We start from the raw sequence: 18,211 nt of genomic DNA on the forward strand, positions 1-18,211 counted from the left end.
TGCGGTTCCTCCTCATGGCAGACGCACTTCTAAATAGACATGAGGGTGGTGAGGCATTAGGGCAGCTGAAGGCTGCGCAGGGACACTTTGGTGTGCGCTGTGGGGGGGAGGGGGGGCGGTTGGGCAGCATGTAACCCAGGAGAAGTGGCAGTGGAGTGTCATGCAGTCAGTGATTGTGCTTTGTTGGAGGTAGTGTGGTGCTTAGCTAAGGTATGCCATGCTAATGAGGGCTTTTCAGAAGTAAAAGTTGTTGGGAGGGGGGGGGGGCCCACTCTTGCCGCTATTGTGGCTTAATAGTGGGACCTGTGAACTTGAGATGCAGCCCAACATGTAGCCCCTCGCCTGCCCTATCCGTTGCTGTGTCGTTCCCATCACTTTCTTGAATTGCCCAGATTTTCACACAAGGAAACCTTAGCGAGCATCGGCGAAATACAAAAATGCTCGGGTCGCCCATTGACTTCAATGGGGTTCGTTACTCGAAACGAACCCTCGAGCATCGCGAAAAGTTCGTCCCGAATAACGAGCACCCGAGCATTTTGGTGCTCGCTCATCTCTATTGCTAAGCAACTGAGAAACAAAGTAAATAGACCACATAGGAAGGCATATAGCCGTAATGTTAGGAGACGGATATATAGAGAGTACATAATGGTACTGATCACTAAAAAAAAGGAAGACAATCGCAAAAACAAGGCATAAATAACAAATGACAACTATCAAAAGTGCTGGTAATGGATGAGTTAATAAGCCGGCGGCGTGACGACGTCAGCACGCTAATTGGCGGCGTCATAACGCTTGTATTGGAGCGGTGAAAGCAACAACTGGATGATAGAGAATGCATCATGGAGTATAAGACCACGTGACCTAACTTGTGACGTGTTAGTGTCATCACGTGACTGTGTAACGAAAAAGCGGGACCGCGTAATGGCGTACAAAAGACCATGTGATCAGACGTGTGACATAGTGGCGTCAGTCAATAATGATAATCACATGGGACACATAGTATATGTTAAAAAAATTGCAGAATAAAATAAAAAAATGTGAAAAAGAAAAAAAAAAAACACCTATTGCCAACGCAAACCTAAACTGTCGCCATCTGCGCCCTGTCATCCGAGACTATACAAATTATATATCAAAATGACAAAGAAAGTGAGGAACCTATTCCCATAATTTATTTTAGTGTTACTATACTAATTTTAACATTCACAAAAAAAGATATAAAAATCATCCCCATATGTCATGGGGAAAAAAAACACAGCAAACATAATTTTGGTAACTGAAGAAAATAATACGGCAGTGAAACAACCACATGGGTAAAATCCCTAAAAGGGGTATAGTCCTTTTGGACCAAAGCACCCTGACCCTTAAAGGGGTTGTCCTGCGATAGCAAGTGGGGTTAAGCACTTCCGTATGGCCATATTAATGCACTTTGTAATATACATCGTGCATTAAATATTGGCCATACAGAAGTTATACACTTACCCCCTCCGGTGCTGGCGTCCCTGTCTCCATGGCACCGACCAAAGCCGCCTTCTTCCTGGATTAGATGCGCTTGCGCTGAAGGGGCCGCTCCGGCGTGCTCGCACCGCACAGGTCTTCTGCGTGCGCCGGAGCAGCCCCTTCAGCGCAAGCGCATCTAATCCAGGAAGAAGGCGTCTTTGGTCGGCGCCATGGAGACAGGGACGCCAGCACCGGAGGGGGTAAGTGTATAACTTCTGTATGGCCAATATTTAATGCATGATGTATATTACAAAGTGCATTAATATGGCCATACAGAAGTGCTTAACCCCACTTGCTATCCCGGGACAACCCCTTTAAGTGGTTAAAGTCATTTTCAGATGGCAATAATATGGTAGCCTGTGAGGATCCATATGATGGTGGTAAAGCAAAGCCCCTGCGCAGTTTTACTGGATGGAATTTAGATCACTATAGAACCCCATGCTCATCTATATTCCTTTTAGGGTTTGTTCATACAGGTGAGTTTCACATCTGTGCTTTGTTCATGATTGAACTAACTGCACACAGATAGCAAAATCTTTGGTTAAGAGCCTTGCTCTCAATGGGGCCGCCGCTGCTGCTGGTGGCTCCATTGAAAGCAATGGCCTGCTGGGAACCCCTGCAGTGATTTTCGGGAAAGGGCTTTAAATATAAGCCCTTCCATGAAAATCATCCCTGGCTGTAGTAAAAAATATATACTCACCTGTCCACCACTGCCGAGGCTCAGGCATGTCTAGCTGCCGCTTGTTCTCCCTGCATTTTTAATCCCCGCCTGCTGAAAAGTTTCAGAGCAGTGCAAAAAGAACAAGTGGCGGCTAGACGCGCCTGAGCCCCGGCAGACAGGTGAGTATATTCTATTTATTTTTTTACTGCAGCTTGGGATGATTTTCAGGGAAGGGTTTATATTTAAAGCCTTTCCCCGAAAATCACTGCAGGGATGCCGGTGTACTATTGCTTTCAATAGGGCAACGCCATCCCCATTGAAATCAGTTGGAGAGCTTCACGATCCGGAATGGATTAATGGCTTTTCCATTCATTTCAATGGGGAAACTGGTTTTGAGTGTTTTGGATAAGGGGCTCCATCACAGAACGAATTAAACTCTTAACCCAAGGCACCACTGTATCTACATTCTTAATCCTGCTGCAGTCTCACTCCCTAGGTCAAGTTTGCGCTGTTGATTCCTGCATTGTCTGAGCAGCACCGAGCACTTCACTGTGCATGCTCAGCCACATTATTGATTTCTGTGGACTCCATTCACTTCAGTGGAACCCATAGAAGACATTACTAGACACCGAGCATGCACAGTAAAACCTCTTCCGCCGCAATGCACCGCGCACACTCTGTCATCTCCATTGAAGTGAGCCCATAGAAGATAACAGTAGAGGCTGAGCAGGTACAGTAATCCTGCCTACATATATTACAGGATATACCGTATATACCGGCGTATAAGACGACTTTTGAACCCCGAAAAATCTGCTCTGCAGTCGGGGGTCGTCTTATGCGCCGGTAATACAAAAAAAAAAAAAGTGTAAAAAAAAAAAATTTTATTACTCACCTCCCACGGCGTTCTGTCGCGCTCCGGCAGGATGTCGCTCGCTCCGGCAGGCTGTCGCTGGCTCCTCGTCCCCGCCGCAGCATAGCTTTCTGAATGCGGGGCTTGAAATCCCCGCTTCCAGAAAGCTAATACACACGCCGGCAGCCATGACAGCATTGAATGGCTGTGATTGGCTAAAGCACACGTGGCTTCAGCCAATCACACTATTCAATGACATCATTGAATGGCTGTGATTGGCTGAAGGCGCACGTGTTAGCAATCACACCCATTCAATGATGTCATTGAATAGTGTGATTGGCTGAAGCCACGTGTGCTTTAGCCAATCACAGCCATTCAATGATGTCATGGCTGCCGGCGTGTGTATTAGCTTTCTGGAAGCGGGGATTTCAAGCCCCGCATTCAGAAAGCTATGCTGCGGCGGGGACGAGGAGCCAGCGACAGCCTGCCGGAGCGAGCGACATCCTGCCGGAGCGCGACAGGACGCCGTGGGAGGTGAGTAATAAAATTTTTTTTTTTTCTCCACTGAATACCGGCGTATAAGGTGACAGTTGGGGGGTCGTCTTATACGCCCCGTCGCCTTATACGCCGGTATATACGGTACTTTATTTCACAATGTTAATAAGCTTGATTTGCTATGATTTCCTGCTATTTAGGGCAGTTCTCCTTGTTGCCTTTGTGGTCCCTGTTACCATCATTATCTTTCCCTGCTAGCTTGCGTCCACGTGTGGTGGATCTGATGCAGATCTGTACCAAAATCCCAGTCAAAATCTGCACCAATGATGTGGACTGTGATGTGGAGTCTGACTTGCATTTTGTTATGGATTTACACCGCGGAGAGCCCGCTGCAAGTGAGTGATGTGTGAAGTCACTGCAGCAGAAATCCACAACTCTTGTGCCACGGATCCGCATGCAGATCTATCTTTTTTAGAGTACTTTCTCACGTATTGGTAAAATGTGAAAAATCTCCTTGCGGAATTTCAAATGCAATTGCGCACATGGATTTTGCCCTTTGTGTGTACATTCACATGTACCGGAAATGGTGCAGATTTTCTGTGTCATTTCCACAGATCCACTAAAATCCATACCGTTGGGGCGAGTTCTGGTGCTGATCTGCAGCTGATTCCACACTTTCAGTAGAAGGAGTGAAGTCTGCTGCAGTTCTGTGGAAATGACGCAGAAAATCAGCACCATTTCCAGCACATGTGAATGTACGCTCAATGGGCAAAATCAGCATTTGAAATTCTGCAAGGAGATTTTGCACATTGCCAGGGCTAATATGCGACATGCGAAACCACAGCAAAATATGCAACATAGCTGTGGATTGATGCAGCAATTTTGAAGGCAGAATCCACAAGTTGCATATTGCACACGCATTTGCACACCCCCCATCTACGTCTATTGGTGTGCAAGTACGCAGAAAATTAGAGCATGTTGTTTTTTTGCGCGATAGAAATGCACCTGCAAAATGTAGAAATGCGAATGAACTCATTTAAATTAATGGGTTCTATTTTCTGCGTATTGTGCACACAAGTACACCCGTATAAAGCCAGCCTAAATTGCAAACTAGGTGTTGGCAGTTAGGGGTGTGCCTTTACACTTTTGGAAACTGTCCTATCCAATCAGTGCTGACTGTTAAGGGACACACTTATAATTTGCTACATCTAGTTATTACGGTAATTTATTCATAAATTTTTAGGAGGAATGGCACAGAACTATTTAGAATTTTTAGAGAAGATGCTCCACAATTGTTATTTAATGGGAAATATACAGGGATGGACAAAAATATGGAAACAAGCATGGGATTTTAATCATTAGCTTTGGGCTGCCTTTTTGACCCCTGCTTGGCTGAGAGCTTTCCCACCAAATTTGTGTTTACTTCACCTCTTGCCCTGCTCTGGATGGTTTTGGTAGCCAACTGGTAGCAGCATCTAAGTAGCTCAAACCTCTGACCACTGGATCCTTGTTGTTCGGGCAGATGATCACTTCTGCCCAGCAGCATCTATGTCATATTAACTCCACTTAAAATCGGTCTCTACATGTTTTATTAATATGTGATTTATAATCCCATGTAATGTAAGGCATGCATTTTGTATGGGGTTTACATATTTTTTTCCATCCCCTGTAAGTACTGCATTTACTAAAACAGACAAGTCAGAAGAGGTGACGGTCTTTAACATGCATTCACAGTGAAATGATGACTATCGCACATATTTAGAACATCAAGCAATCTTTAATAAAAGTGTATGGATCAGGTTTTAGCCCTGAATTAGGCCTCCTTCCCACGAGCGTGACGGGCTCCGCAGCGTAATATTCCGCTGTGAAGCCCGTCACGGCGCCCCCCAGAGCCCCTATACTTACCTGCGGGAGATAGCGTGAAATCGCTTCCCCGCCCACCGCCGCGCGTCACCGCCCGTCACCGCCCACCGCCCTCGCGTCACCAGCCATGTCACGTGCACGGCCGGCCGTGTCACGTGACGCGGCCGGACCGCGTCATTTGGCGTCATATGACGCTCGGCGGTGGGCGGGAAAGCGTTTTTTCACGCTATCTCCCGCAGGTTACAGCGGGAGATAGCGTGAATGGACGGCTTCCATTGACTGCAATGGAAGCCGTCAGTGCGTACAGCCCGTCCTCACCCGCAGAAAATAGAGCATGCTGCGGGTGAGGACGGGAGAAATCGCGGTGCGTAATTCCGCGGTGGAATTACGCATCGTGAGCATTGTGCTATTAGGTTCAATAGAACCTAATAGCAGGGGGCCACGCAGCGGATTTTTGCCGCGGATTTCCGCGGCGTAAATCCGTTCGTGGGAAGGAGGCTTTAGGAGGTGAAAATTCAGGCCGCAGGAAAGAATCTTACAGACCTACAAATGAAGACTTTCAATGTTTCTGAAGATTTCTTATTGGAATGGGAAGTACACTAGTGCACATACATGTATACGTGTCTGAGTTCTGTTAATATGAGCTACAAATGTATCAGTCACTTATACCATATTTCTAGGGGTCGGTGACTTGCAGGTATTTCTTTTCCATTTTATACAAGAAATTAAATCTATTCAAATTACAATAATGTGTCCTGCGCCTTTGAGTAATGGAGACCAGAAATGAGAAAAACAGGAAGGGGAAAAAAATCTAAATACATTCATGATCAAAACAGTTCAGAAATAACACATTTTAAATGAGCACAGGGCATTGGGGCTTGAATAGGCTTCATCAGCTTGTGTGAAAGGTCATTTGTGCAGATTTGTAATAGGTGCTGTCAAGTCACCCCTGTGACACAAGACAAACAAGCTGCTCAATATAATGAGTTGCAATCAGCAATAATTCGGTTTATTATGGATTTATTTTTTTTAAACAGGTTTTTATCTCCACTTGTTTAACAAGTCGTCTCTGATCAGTTTTCCTGATACATTATTTAAAAAAAATATACAATTAAAGACACAGTGAGTAAAAAATTCATTAGAAGAAAGGAGGCTAGTCTTTTCAAGCGTTTCGTTTGGGAATAGACTCTTTATGCTCACAAATGTCTATTGTAGCTGCAGAAATTCTTTATATAGTGGATTGTGGTATCACTCACTTAGGAGAATAGGATATGTTGTCTAGTAACTCTATGGCCATACACAAGAAGTTTATTGGTGGCAGCTGGGGATCTGACAGTGTTCAAAAAAGTGTGAAAAAAAAACTTTAGAAAGAAAAACAAGTAAGACTTAAAATATAGCCTTATGATAACAAGTTAAGGGCTTAGTCACACAGGTGTTTTTTTGCCCGATTTGCAAATGCGCTTGCGATCTGCAAATATATATACCCAATGCTTAGCAATGGGATCGGTCACATGGCCGTTTTTTATGTGAATGTGCTGAAAATTATATGACACAACGATTCGCAGAACGCATGTAACTGCGTTCTGCGCAAATCGTTGTTCTTGTAGCGCCGACCGCATTGAGAACATATACTAAAGATCGTTATCCTCTGCCACAACTGTAACAGAGGCAGCTCTCAGCTGTCATTCAATAGCTAAGAGCTGCCTCTGATTGGTTACAGTGCTCAGCCAATCAGAAGCAGCACTCACCCATTCATGAATTCAGGAATGGGTGAGTGAGAGCTGCCTCTGATTGGCTGAGGGCTGTAACCAATCAGAGGCAGCCCATTCAGCAGGCGGGGATTTTAAATCCCCACCTGCTGATTACTACAGAAAGCAATTAAGGAGAAGAGCCGGCTGGACGCGGCTGATCTCTGGCAGCTGCAAAAAGGTGAGAATATATATTTTTTATATTTTACACTTTTTTTGGATGGTTTTCAGGGAAGGGCTTATATTTGAAGCCGTTCCCCGAAAATTAATACAGCGCTTGCGGGCAGCCCATTGCTTTCAATGGAGCCGGCTGTATTGCCGGCTCCATTGAATTCAATGGGTGACATCATTCTCCTCTGCCATGGATAGCGGGCCGCGCCCGTGTGACCAAGCCCTTTGGGCTGATAAACTTTGCTAGCAGCGTTTTTTTCAGCCGTGACGCTGGCTTCGGTCACGCAATTTTTTGTGCGCATCAGTTTTGCGCACAAAAAAAATCGCATGAAAAAACGCCCGTGTGACTAAGCCCTAACTTTGTCTCTAGATATATGTTTTTATTTTATTTTTCCATGCATTTTTAAAGTGAAATAATTTTTTGCACTGATTTAATTTGGGTTTCACTGTAGTTTCATAATACAGTTACATATATCGACATAAATCTTGTAATAAAGTTAAATTATCACCGACATATTTTGTCAGATGTTATTATTGTTGATAGATTGTTCTTAACCAACAGACACCACAAGTGCTATTTAGCACAATTTGTCTGTTTTTAAACTTATTCATTTCGTATAGTGGTCCATTTGTTAGCACTGTCGCCTTGTAGAGCTGAGGTCCTGCGTTCAAATCCTACTACGGACAACATCTGCATGGAGTTTGCGTCGTTTTTTTCTGTGTACTCCAGTTTCCTCCCTCACTGCAAAAACACACAGATAGGTGAATATATATTGTGAGCCGCACTGACATAACCATAAGGGATGCAGGGGATGCAGTTGCACCCGGGCCCAGGAGCTTTAGGGTGCCCATAAGGCCTCTCTTCTCCATATAGGGACCCTGGAACTTTGAATAAAGCATTATAGTTGGGGGCCCCGTTACAAGTTTTGCATTGGGGCCTAGGAGCTTCAAGTTATGCCTCTGGTGAGCCCCAATGGGGACAGAACCCGATACCAAGTGATATAATGTGCTGCGTAATATGTGTGTGCTATATAAATAAAGGTGATTATTATTATTGCTTTGTTAGTAATGAATATGCCAAGAACCTGACAGACCCCATAATAGTCAATGAGGTCCATTCGGCACCAGTATTTTTGTTGTTTGGCTCTTATAACGGCAAACACTAGAGGCTCATGCACATATAAATAAGGCCATACATGGGGGAAAAAAGTTCCAGCTGGTCTAAGCAGTAGAGCATGTTGTAAGAGGTGTCAAGTTAAAAAATAAGGGAGCTTTTCTCTCCTATGTCCTATAACATGAATGACCAAAATGCCTATTAAATCTCATGCAAGACATATTTGTATGCCTGAATTAGAAGTACAACATCCACCGCTTTTCTGCGACAAGCCAAGCGTGACTAGAAAATTCTACAGCATGACTAGACAGGATATCTTCTACTATGAGTGAATGACATTTTCTAAAACCCCATTCACTTATATTGTACTATACTTAATCGTGAAATTTTGGTATGCTATTTACAACTGAAATTCTGCAGCAAATCCACGACTGATGTGCAAATTCACCCTAAAAGTACTTTTACTTGAGACAACTTTCATCCTAACAGCTGCCACTCCTTTCACTCAAGAGTAATAATAAACTTTAATAATAAACTTTATTTGTATAGCGCCAACATATTCCGCAGCGCTTACATAGACAGGGGATACAGAAAGACAAAAGTACAAACATTACAGAACCACGGTTACATAGTAATCAATTGATGGAAACAATAGGGGTGCGGGTCCTGCTCCAACGAGCTTACATACTACAAGTAATGGGGTGATACAGAAGGTAAAGGCGCTGGAGATATGCACTGTATGGCGAGGTGGAGAGTGAGGGGTGATATACACATAGACAATGGTCAGACATTTAGCCATGTGACAGCAGAAACAGTATGACTGCAGGAGTGGTTTATGATGGCTAGCAGGGATTGCAGTCAGTAGGTCAGGGAGCATGTTATCAGGCGGAGTACAAAGGGGTTTGTTTAGGGAATGCGGTATGCCTCCCTGAAGAGGTGCGTTTTTAGAGCACGCCTGAAGTTCTGCGAGTCCTGGATTGCTCGGGTAGCCTTTGGTAGTGCGTTCCAGAGGACCGGTGCTGCTCTGGAGAAGTCTTGGAGGCGGGAATGAGAAGTTCGAATTAAAGGGGCGCTCAATCTGGTTTCGTTAGCAGAGCGGAGAGCCCGGGCTGGTTGATGGATTGAGATGAGGGAGGCGATGTAGGGGGGCGCTGCACTGTGGAGGGCTTTGTGGATGAAGGTGGCGAGTTTAAATTGAATTTTGTATTTAACGGGCAGCCAGTGCAGTGACCGGCACAGGGCAGAGGCGTCCGAGTAGCGGCTGGACAGGAAGATGAGCCTGGCTGCCGCATTCAGGATGGATTGGAGAGGGTAGAGTAATAGTTGTTCAGCGAATGGAGACTTAGCAGATCTCTTCTGGCCACTCACCTCCATTCATTGCAAACAGGCAGTCGTTTTGTAATGACTGTGGATGTGGAATCACTGTGTCAACCTACTGGGTAGGTGATGATCCAGTCCAGTACGGTTGACAGACGACCCCAGAGTGGGAGGTAAGATACCAGATGTACGAACCCCGTATGCAGATGGAAACTAGGGAAAGTATTTTGCCCTGAACTAATAACCAGCCTATTAGCGGAGCACTCGTCCCAATAAGGACGCCCCCACGGTCTTCTTCTAGGTGCTGACTGACCCTAACAGGACAGAACACCTATAAAACAAATGACAGAACAATACTGGGGTGTACAGGAACAAAGGAGGTTCAGGCTAACAATGATAAACAGAGAAACAGACTCACGAGGATAACAGACAGCAGGATACACAAACAGAGGACACAGAACATGAGCAGAAAGCAAGGTAGCAAGGAAACCGCTGGAGCAGTAGCTAAAAATGGAGTTATGGACACGAATCACACAACAACACTACAGCATTGTCTCAAAGGCCCAGGGCAGCTATACAGGGCGCTGATTAGAAAAGATGCATTAGCTGAGCAGGAGGCCCAGAAGCAAATAACCCTAGGAGTGTTGGAAGAGAATAAATGTAAGTTCAGTGAACAGGGAGCATAGGATGACGTCCTTGCCTGCCAGACACAGAAGTAGAGGATTGTGTATGAACAGTGCACCTTACATGTTTAAAGAGTGAACAACTGCTACTAAAGGCCCTTTTACACACAACGATAATTGCTTGAATGGCTGAACGAGTGTACGAGTTAACACGTTTTTTGCATAAAATGCTGTGCATTCAAACAGATAATCACTTAAAATCCTCTCTATTTCCCTCATTAGCTAAAGTAAACACTGTATAAGTTGTTTGATTGGGTTGGAGTGTGTTTATGGGAGCAAAACTCTGGCCAGCAGGATTTTAATTAGTGTGAAGAAAATCCATTGTCTTTTGCCAGCATGAGTAAACCAGTAGTCATTGTGTTTAGCAAGGTAAATCACCCCTCCCCTCAAGTCTTTTAGTCTTTCAAGCAAATGACACTCAAATGGAAGGAATATTGAACTACCTAAGGACTATTTTTATGCAGACTGAAACTCGTCGATAAGCAACATCTGAACAAATAGTGAACAACGGTCGTGCATTTACACGTAACGATTACCGCTCACTTTCGCTCATTTGAACAAATTTTGAGTGATAATCGTTGTGTGTAAATGGTCCTTTACACTAGTTGCTTCAATTAAGTGAGGTGAAACAAAGTGACGACTGTGGACAAAAATCACTGGTTTCAAGCAATTATTTGGGTGATAATCATCATGTAAAATGAACCTTAAAAGTGAATTCACACACTGCTGCATTGTTGAGCAATTTCGTCTGTGGAATGCATGCTAAATATTTGGAACCATGCACAGTACAATGTAAGTGAATGGGGTTTTAGCAAAACCCATTCACTCACAGTGAAAAATAGCTCTACCTGTTGCGGAAAAGCGGACTTCATTCACTGCAATAGAATGAGTAAATTCTGTTATGAAAATCCACGTCAAAATCGTCAATAAAATTTGCACACAGATTTTGATGCAGTTTTACTCCAAATGGAAAGACATCAGCTCACCCATTCTTCTTAATTCAATTCACACGAGTTTAAGGGAAACCAAACGGACCGCTGGTAATTGTGCCACTCTAGAATGAATACAAAATATTCCAGCACTTCCTTAAAAATGTAGCTTTTATTTCTTAATCCATAAAAACAAACTTAGAACGCTAACGTTAGAAACGTGTAGGCGCTACGGTATGCACACCATGGGAACTGTTTTTGCGGATTTACTCCACCATGTGTGATCATACACTTTAGAATGCGGATTAACGTCTAATGGAAAAAAGCTTGTGACTGATTGACATTTTAGCACTAATTGTTTTCATGTTAGCAAGACGTAATTTATTTTGGTATCGCCACGTTTTAGCTAATCTAAGAAAAAATGTCTGTTAGAATGTTTAATAAGAGAGTACAGAAGAGCATGACTCAGAACTTATGTTTAAAGGTGGTTTTCATTTTCATTTTGAAGCAATTAAAATTGATCTATCATAGATAGTAAATGCCTGATACTTTATGCTGGAAGAAGCTGTACGTATGTGTTGTGTGTCTTGTGCAGGTGACTTCCCAGATCTCTTTAGTGAAGAGGAGATGGACACTATCATCTCTTCATGCAGGATGGAGCTGCGTGCCCTTGGTCTCCCGGATTCAAGAGAGAATTGCTGGCAGTTCTTTATTGATAGAATCCGGCGACAACTAAAGGCGAGTATGAAATAATGGAAATGTAAATGACGGGGAAAAAAAAAATCTCTTGGAAGTGAGAGATGATTGCTGATGTCCCAGTCCTGGCTACTTCACTCTGATATCTTAATGATAGATCGTTACAATTTTTTTACAATCCTCTAAACGTGATCACAGGTGAAACAAATAGTTTTATTTTGCGCACGCTATTTTTGGATTTCTATAGAAATAAAAAACAAAACCAAAAGATGTGATGCGGTTTAGGATTTATTGGTCTTGTTTCAGGATGAGTGCTGCTATTGCTTGATAAGGAGATGTGTATTGTGCATTGTGGGAGTCGCAGGCTTCCTTACAAGAATATCTAACCTTCCATCTGTTCCCGCACACCCAACTATACTATAAAATCAGGAATTATCATTATTTATTCATTTTTTTGATTTAGAAGGATGGGCTCTGAGCTCTTTCCCTTTTTTGTAATGCGAAAATACTTTGCACAGAAATGAAAATGGGCTGGATGTAATTTTAATTACGTAGTGAAAAAAAACATGTTGTTGAAAAGAAAAAACAAAGATCAATATAATGAATTTAGGTAATTGTTCTCTGGAATAAGGATTTTTTAGCATTGCCTTTCATAGATGATATGCTGAGTAAACAAATGGATATGTTCAGGTGGAAGAAAAACCTGACGAAACGGCGCAAACTTCCACAGACATATAGGAGGCGAGAGGCGGTGGAACATTATGTCTTATTTATTTAAAAACAGCAATAAATTGTGATTTGGGGTTTAACCCCTTCCTCAGTTAAGCTGGGACAGGTAATAAAAAGGACAAGTTAGGGGAGGGATAGACAAAAGTAGTAAGGATCAGGAAAGACGGATAAATATAAAGATTAAAAGGAGAGCAAATACATACAAATGAGCGTAAAATAAAAAAAATGCAATACAAATAAAATGTGTAATGCAATAAACGAAAGTATGATACAATTTAACCCATTAAGGACCAAACACAGTAAATATACAGCACTTGGTCCTGGGCTTACAGCCCCGCCGATCGTAAAATTACGGCGGCGCTTTAAGCCTCCTGGCTCTGCAATTAATCAGAGACAGGACTGATTGTCAGCTGTTAGTAACAGCTGATAACCCAGAGGAGAGGGCAGGAGGGGTTTTTAACCCTTTCTGCCTTTTCCTTCCCCTAGTACACAGCGCTCATTGAGCACTGTGTACTAGAAAGTGAAAGCTGAAGTGTAGCTTTCACTACAGGTTCCTGTGACCACCGGGGTTCCCTGCTACAGCAGAGCTGGAGGGTCATACTAAACCCTGGCCAGCTCTGCCAGTGACTAATGTCATTACAAGGGTTGATTTTCCCTGTAACTGGGGCTCCTATGGATGCCCCAGCTACAGTGGGAAAATGTCAAATAAAAAAACCCCAAAACATGTGAATGTCCCCCAGAGGTCTTACAGGACGTCATGGGGACATAGATAGTAAAAAAAAACATAATTACATACATCAGTAAAACAAAATTACAGAGTAAAACAACAATATGTACATAAGAAAGAAAATAACCCAAAACCGACGCTATAAATGCCATGTAATCCAAAACCATACATATTATATATCAAAACATCCAAAACAAATAGAGAAACCCGATCCCATACTTTATTTTAGCATAAATATGCTAATTTAAAAAAAATTTAGCTTTTTACCCCCAATAAAACAAAAAAACTGGAAAAAAGTCAGTGAAAAAGATATTTTAAAAATCGCCCTATATGTCACGGAAAAAAAAACGCAGCAAAAATAATATTTGTAGCTAAAGGAAAAAAATAAGGCAGTAAAACCACCAAATGGGTAAAATCCCTAAAAAGTGTCTGGTCCTTAAGGTACAAAGCAGCCTGGTTCTTAAGAGGTTAAAGGGGTTGTCTCGCGAAAGCAAGTTGGGGTATACACTTCTGTATGGCCATATTAATGCACTTTGTAATATACATCGTGCATTAAATATGAGCCATACAGAAGTTATTCACTTACCTGCTCCGTTGCTGGCGTCCCCGTTGCCATGGCTCCGTCTAACTTCGGTGTCTTCTTGCTTTTTTAGACGCGCTTGCGCAGATCTATCTTCTCCATTCGGCTCAGCTCGGCATCACCGGCATTTTGGCCCCGCCCCCTTGTACGCGTCATCGCGAAGCTCCGCCCCCGTCACATGTGCCGATTCCAGCTAATCAGAGGCTGGAATCGGCACATGTGACGGGGGCGGAGCTTCGCGATGACGCGTACAAGGGGGCGGGGCCAAAATGCCGGTGATGCCGAGCTGAACCGAATGGAGAAGATAGATCTGCGCAAGCGCGTCTAAAAAAGCAAGAAGACACCGAAGTTAGACGGAGCCATGGCAACGGGGACGCCAGCAACGGAGCAGGTAAGTGAATAACTTCTATATGGCTCATATTTAATGCACGATGTATATTACAAAGTGCATTAATATGGCCATACAGAAGTGCCTAACCCCACTTGCTTTCGCGAGACCACCCCTTTAAGGATAAAGTAGCACTGAAATGCATAAAAAAATTAAAACAATTTTAGAATAATCCTAGAAGATATAAAGCAAAATAAATGTAAGATTAAGCTATATGAGTAATGATAATAAAAAAAATATACATATATAGTAAAATTGGAATACATAAAACGTTGATATAGCAGGCATTAGCATCAAATCATAGCTAAATGGACATTAGCCATAAAAAGATACTGGCGAAAGATACTCGTTCAATAGACAATGCCCACTGCCCAAGGCCTTTACCTATGTTTTAGGGCCCATTTACTCTTTGGGTTTGTTCTACTCATTTTTTTCTTTGCTTCTATCACACTGAGTAAATAAGCGCTGTACTACATTTATACCGATATTTCGTCCGTTTTAGTCATACAGGAAGTGAGGACCGGCAAGCGGTCTTGGGATCTATAGTTAGTAATAAAGACTGATAATAAAAGGTATACAGTTATGGTGTAGAGCCGATTTGCTGCAGAATTATCTTCAGCTGTCTCAATAATCTGAATAGGATTTGCAGAAATTCATATACATGCTGCGGAAACAACCCCATATAGATGTATGGAGCAAAACTCTTGAGTTCCACTATTGACCTGTGCATCAGCTTCCCAGAGAGCTAACATGAAAGAGCTGAATCACTTAGCTTTTCTATAAAGGCCCTATACTGGATTAGAAAAACACTGTTTTCTTCCAGAAAAGGTGCCACAGCTGGGCTTAGGCTGAGTCTCGAATTGCAGCGCAGCTTCATTGAGTGAATTGCAGCCAGACCTGTGAAAAGGTGAAGCACTGTTTTTGGAAAAAGAGCATACATTTTTTTTTCATTTGGGAAGATGTCTGTTTCTGTTATAAAGTCCTGTATGTTCTCCTCCAAATCCTTCATCATTGCTCCTTCACCTTCCATTAAAGCTAAATTCAACTTTAAAAACATCTTATCATATTCTATAGAATAAAAATAGCTACATTGTAGCTGTCTAGTGGATATTGATCTACAAGTCTCCTTATCTCACTCTACTGGAACTTGTGGTTCTCCAACCCCATTAAAACAAAATTGCTTACCTCTGTTTCAAAGCGCATAGTAGTTTATTATCTATAGTGCCCAGCTCTCTTCTTTTCACAGTCTGTACTTTTGTAAAAAAAAAAAAAAAAAAGACCTGAAAAATAGAATCAAGGCACCCTATTTTTGTGGTTTGGGCACCTATTAGCACTATGTTTTCCATTGATCAAGTTGTGGATTGAAGTTTGAACCATTCCCACTGTGCAGAGTTCACATGGAGCCATGAAAGTGTGTGAAATCTGGGGGAGGGGACGGAAGCATAATAGCCTCCCCAAGTCTTGCCTTCAGCGTTTTTATCTCATGGATGCTTTTAAGTGCAGCTCACAGAGTCCACTGATCACATGCGGAAAAATGAATTATTGAGGTCTTTTCATAGCTTTTTAGAAGTAGGCACATCCTCTGCTGGGCAGTCTGTGTGTAATGTATTATCGCTGTCACATTGTAAAAGTGTTTATGAGTTTAAATAACTTAACAGGCATGAACAGAATACAAAGTGGAGCAGCCGTCATCATCCTAATAACATTTACACTTCATCTTCATGCTACCGGCAGTGTTACAACACATATTTGTGATAGCAAAGAATCAAGCTAAAGAAAGATCTAATTTTATACCTCGGTTAAATAGTCAAGATCACAAAAGGCAAATAACTGGAGTCAAATAACAGTCAAGGCATCAAGTCTTTCCCTCATCGTTGTTATGTTTGTCACTAGGGAAGTGGAGCCTCTAAGCTGCAATTTGTTTGGTGTTGACTAGTCTAACGAGTGTCTTCATCCTTTAGCCTTAAAGGTATTGTGCCACTAGAGAAAGTTATCCCCTATCCTTGGGATTGGGATTAACCTGCTGTTCGTTCAAGGTCGAAGACCCTTTCCAGTTCCGAAAATAGAGGTTTGGCGCATCCAGGAATGAACAGAGTGGTGACCACACATGTGCACTGCTGCTCCATTTATTTCAGTGGGGCACCTGGAATTTAAATAAATGTAGTAGCAGAGTTCATATCCTATCACCAATCCGTTCATTCTTGTATGCACCATACTCCTGTTCTCATGATTGGTGGTGGTCCCAGTGGTTGAACCGACCACCAATCAGCAAGATATTCCCTATCCTGTGTATAACTTGCTTTCATGTACAACCCCTTGGTATAAACTTTTTTAGATTCCCAGGTCACAGTCCCCAGAATAGATATCAATTGGTAGTGGATTTGCGGTAGTGAAGAATTTGTAGATAACCTCAGAACGTAGCCAGTGGTCATCAACAGAAAACAGTTAGGGTGCAATAAGCTGGAGGTTGAGATGGGACTTTATTCAGAAGGCAAGTTAGGAGTCGATAGCAGCAGAAGAAACACAGAAACCAGGTGACAAGTATGAAGGACAGGCATTAGCCTAAACCAGAAACAAAGCAAAGCTCAGGATCAGAATCAGGAGTCAAGTCAAAATACACATGAACAATAGCTAAGCAAAGAATATGCTTTGAACTTCAGGCAAGGTATAGAAGCTGGAGTCCCTATTAGATAGGCTGCGAAGACCTGATGTCATCCAAGGTGCTGGTTGACTTGCCCTTCACAGGAATGGAAGAGATGTCCAGTTTTCCAGCAACTGGACATAGCTTTTGGCAAGAGCCACAGCCATCCATAGAAAGCGGGAGAGATGAGTAACAGTTATGCTATTCTAAGTAAATTAATTGTCTTGTGCATCATATTTTACCAATAATAGAAATTAATTCCAGTGCAGGTAAAAAAAATGTTCCAGAAATCTTTCGTTGTTTGGAAATGTTTACATTTGTTCCTGTTTGTAGTAAGTTATAACAAACAGAAGAATACAGGATAGACCAAAAGTATGGAGACACCTGAATAAATGGTGATTGGGAATGTTATCTAGTGTGTGGCATGTTGCTAAAAATTTGGGACAAATTTGTAAGGGGCGGTGTCCAACACGGCGGCCATTTTGAAAGCCACCATCTTGGAACCAAGTCAATATTTTCAACTGGGAAGGGGTGCATGTGACATATGTATCTGATATGATAGAGAATATGATGCAGAATTCAAATCTGTGCTTAAATATCTTTATTCCAGCCAAAGGTGTTATCAATTTTCTCTGTTATAGACACATGTATGGCTGTGAGATTAACACACAGAGATTGCAATGACAGAGATTGTGCTGATCTTCGGGGAGTGCAGTACCTGAGTCATTGCAGCGAATTTCAATGGTCAGCACCGTAGCAGACCACCCATCTGCCATTGCATAGTTGTAAAATTGCTTGCCAAATTTCGCCAAATAGGTTCTCTGTTGGACCTGCCAAAAATGTGGATGTAACAAAACTTCCACAGACAAAGAAACAAGAATGGCCATCCTGGCATCCTTCTGCAAGAGCCCATATCGTAGCACCCACTGTCTGTCACTGGAGAGCTGGGTGAGTTGAACCGCCATTTGGCGGATACTCGCTATGCACAAATTGCACCTGTACAAGATCCAGTTGCTGTATCATCTTAATGAAGATGATTCTGATTGTTATGTTGAATCTGTGTGCCACAACAATTGTAATGGCACCCACATTTCACAGGGATGGTACTGTTCAGTGATTAAA

General features: G+C 42.6%; 1 protein-coding gene across 1 annotated transcript in view; it reads left to right on the forward strand.

Moving 5' to 3' along the window:
• The window catches only part of LOC136577882 (dynein axonemal heavy chain 11-like), a 386,682-nt gene that overhangs the window by 210,584 nt on the left and 157,887 nt on the right, over nucleotides 1-18,211 (forward strand). Inside the window, exon 47 of the mRNA XM_066577801.1 lies at nucleotides 11,924-12,070. Within this exon, the coding sequence (XP_066433898.1) occupies nucleotides 11,924-12,070 (147 nt within the window). The remainder of the gene's footprint in view (nucleotides 1-11,923; nucleotides 12,071-18,211) is intronic.

Source organism: Eleutherodactylus coqui, chromosome 8, assembly GCF_035609145.1.
Source record: "Eleutherodactylus coqui strain aEleCoq1 chromosome 8, aEleCoq1.hap1, whole genome shotgun sequence".
In the NCBI taxonomy this organism is placed as follows: domain Eukaryota; kingdom Metazoa; phylum Chordata; class Amphibia; order Anura; family Eleutherodactylidae; genus Eleutherodactylus; species Eleutherodactylus coqui.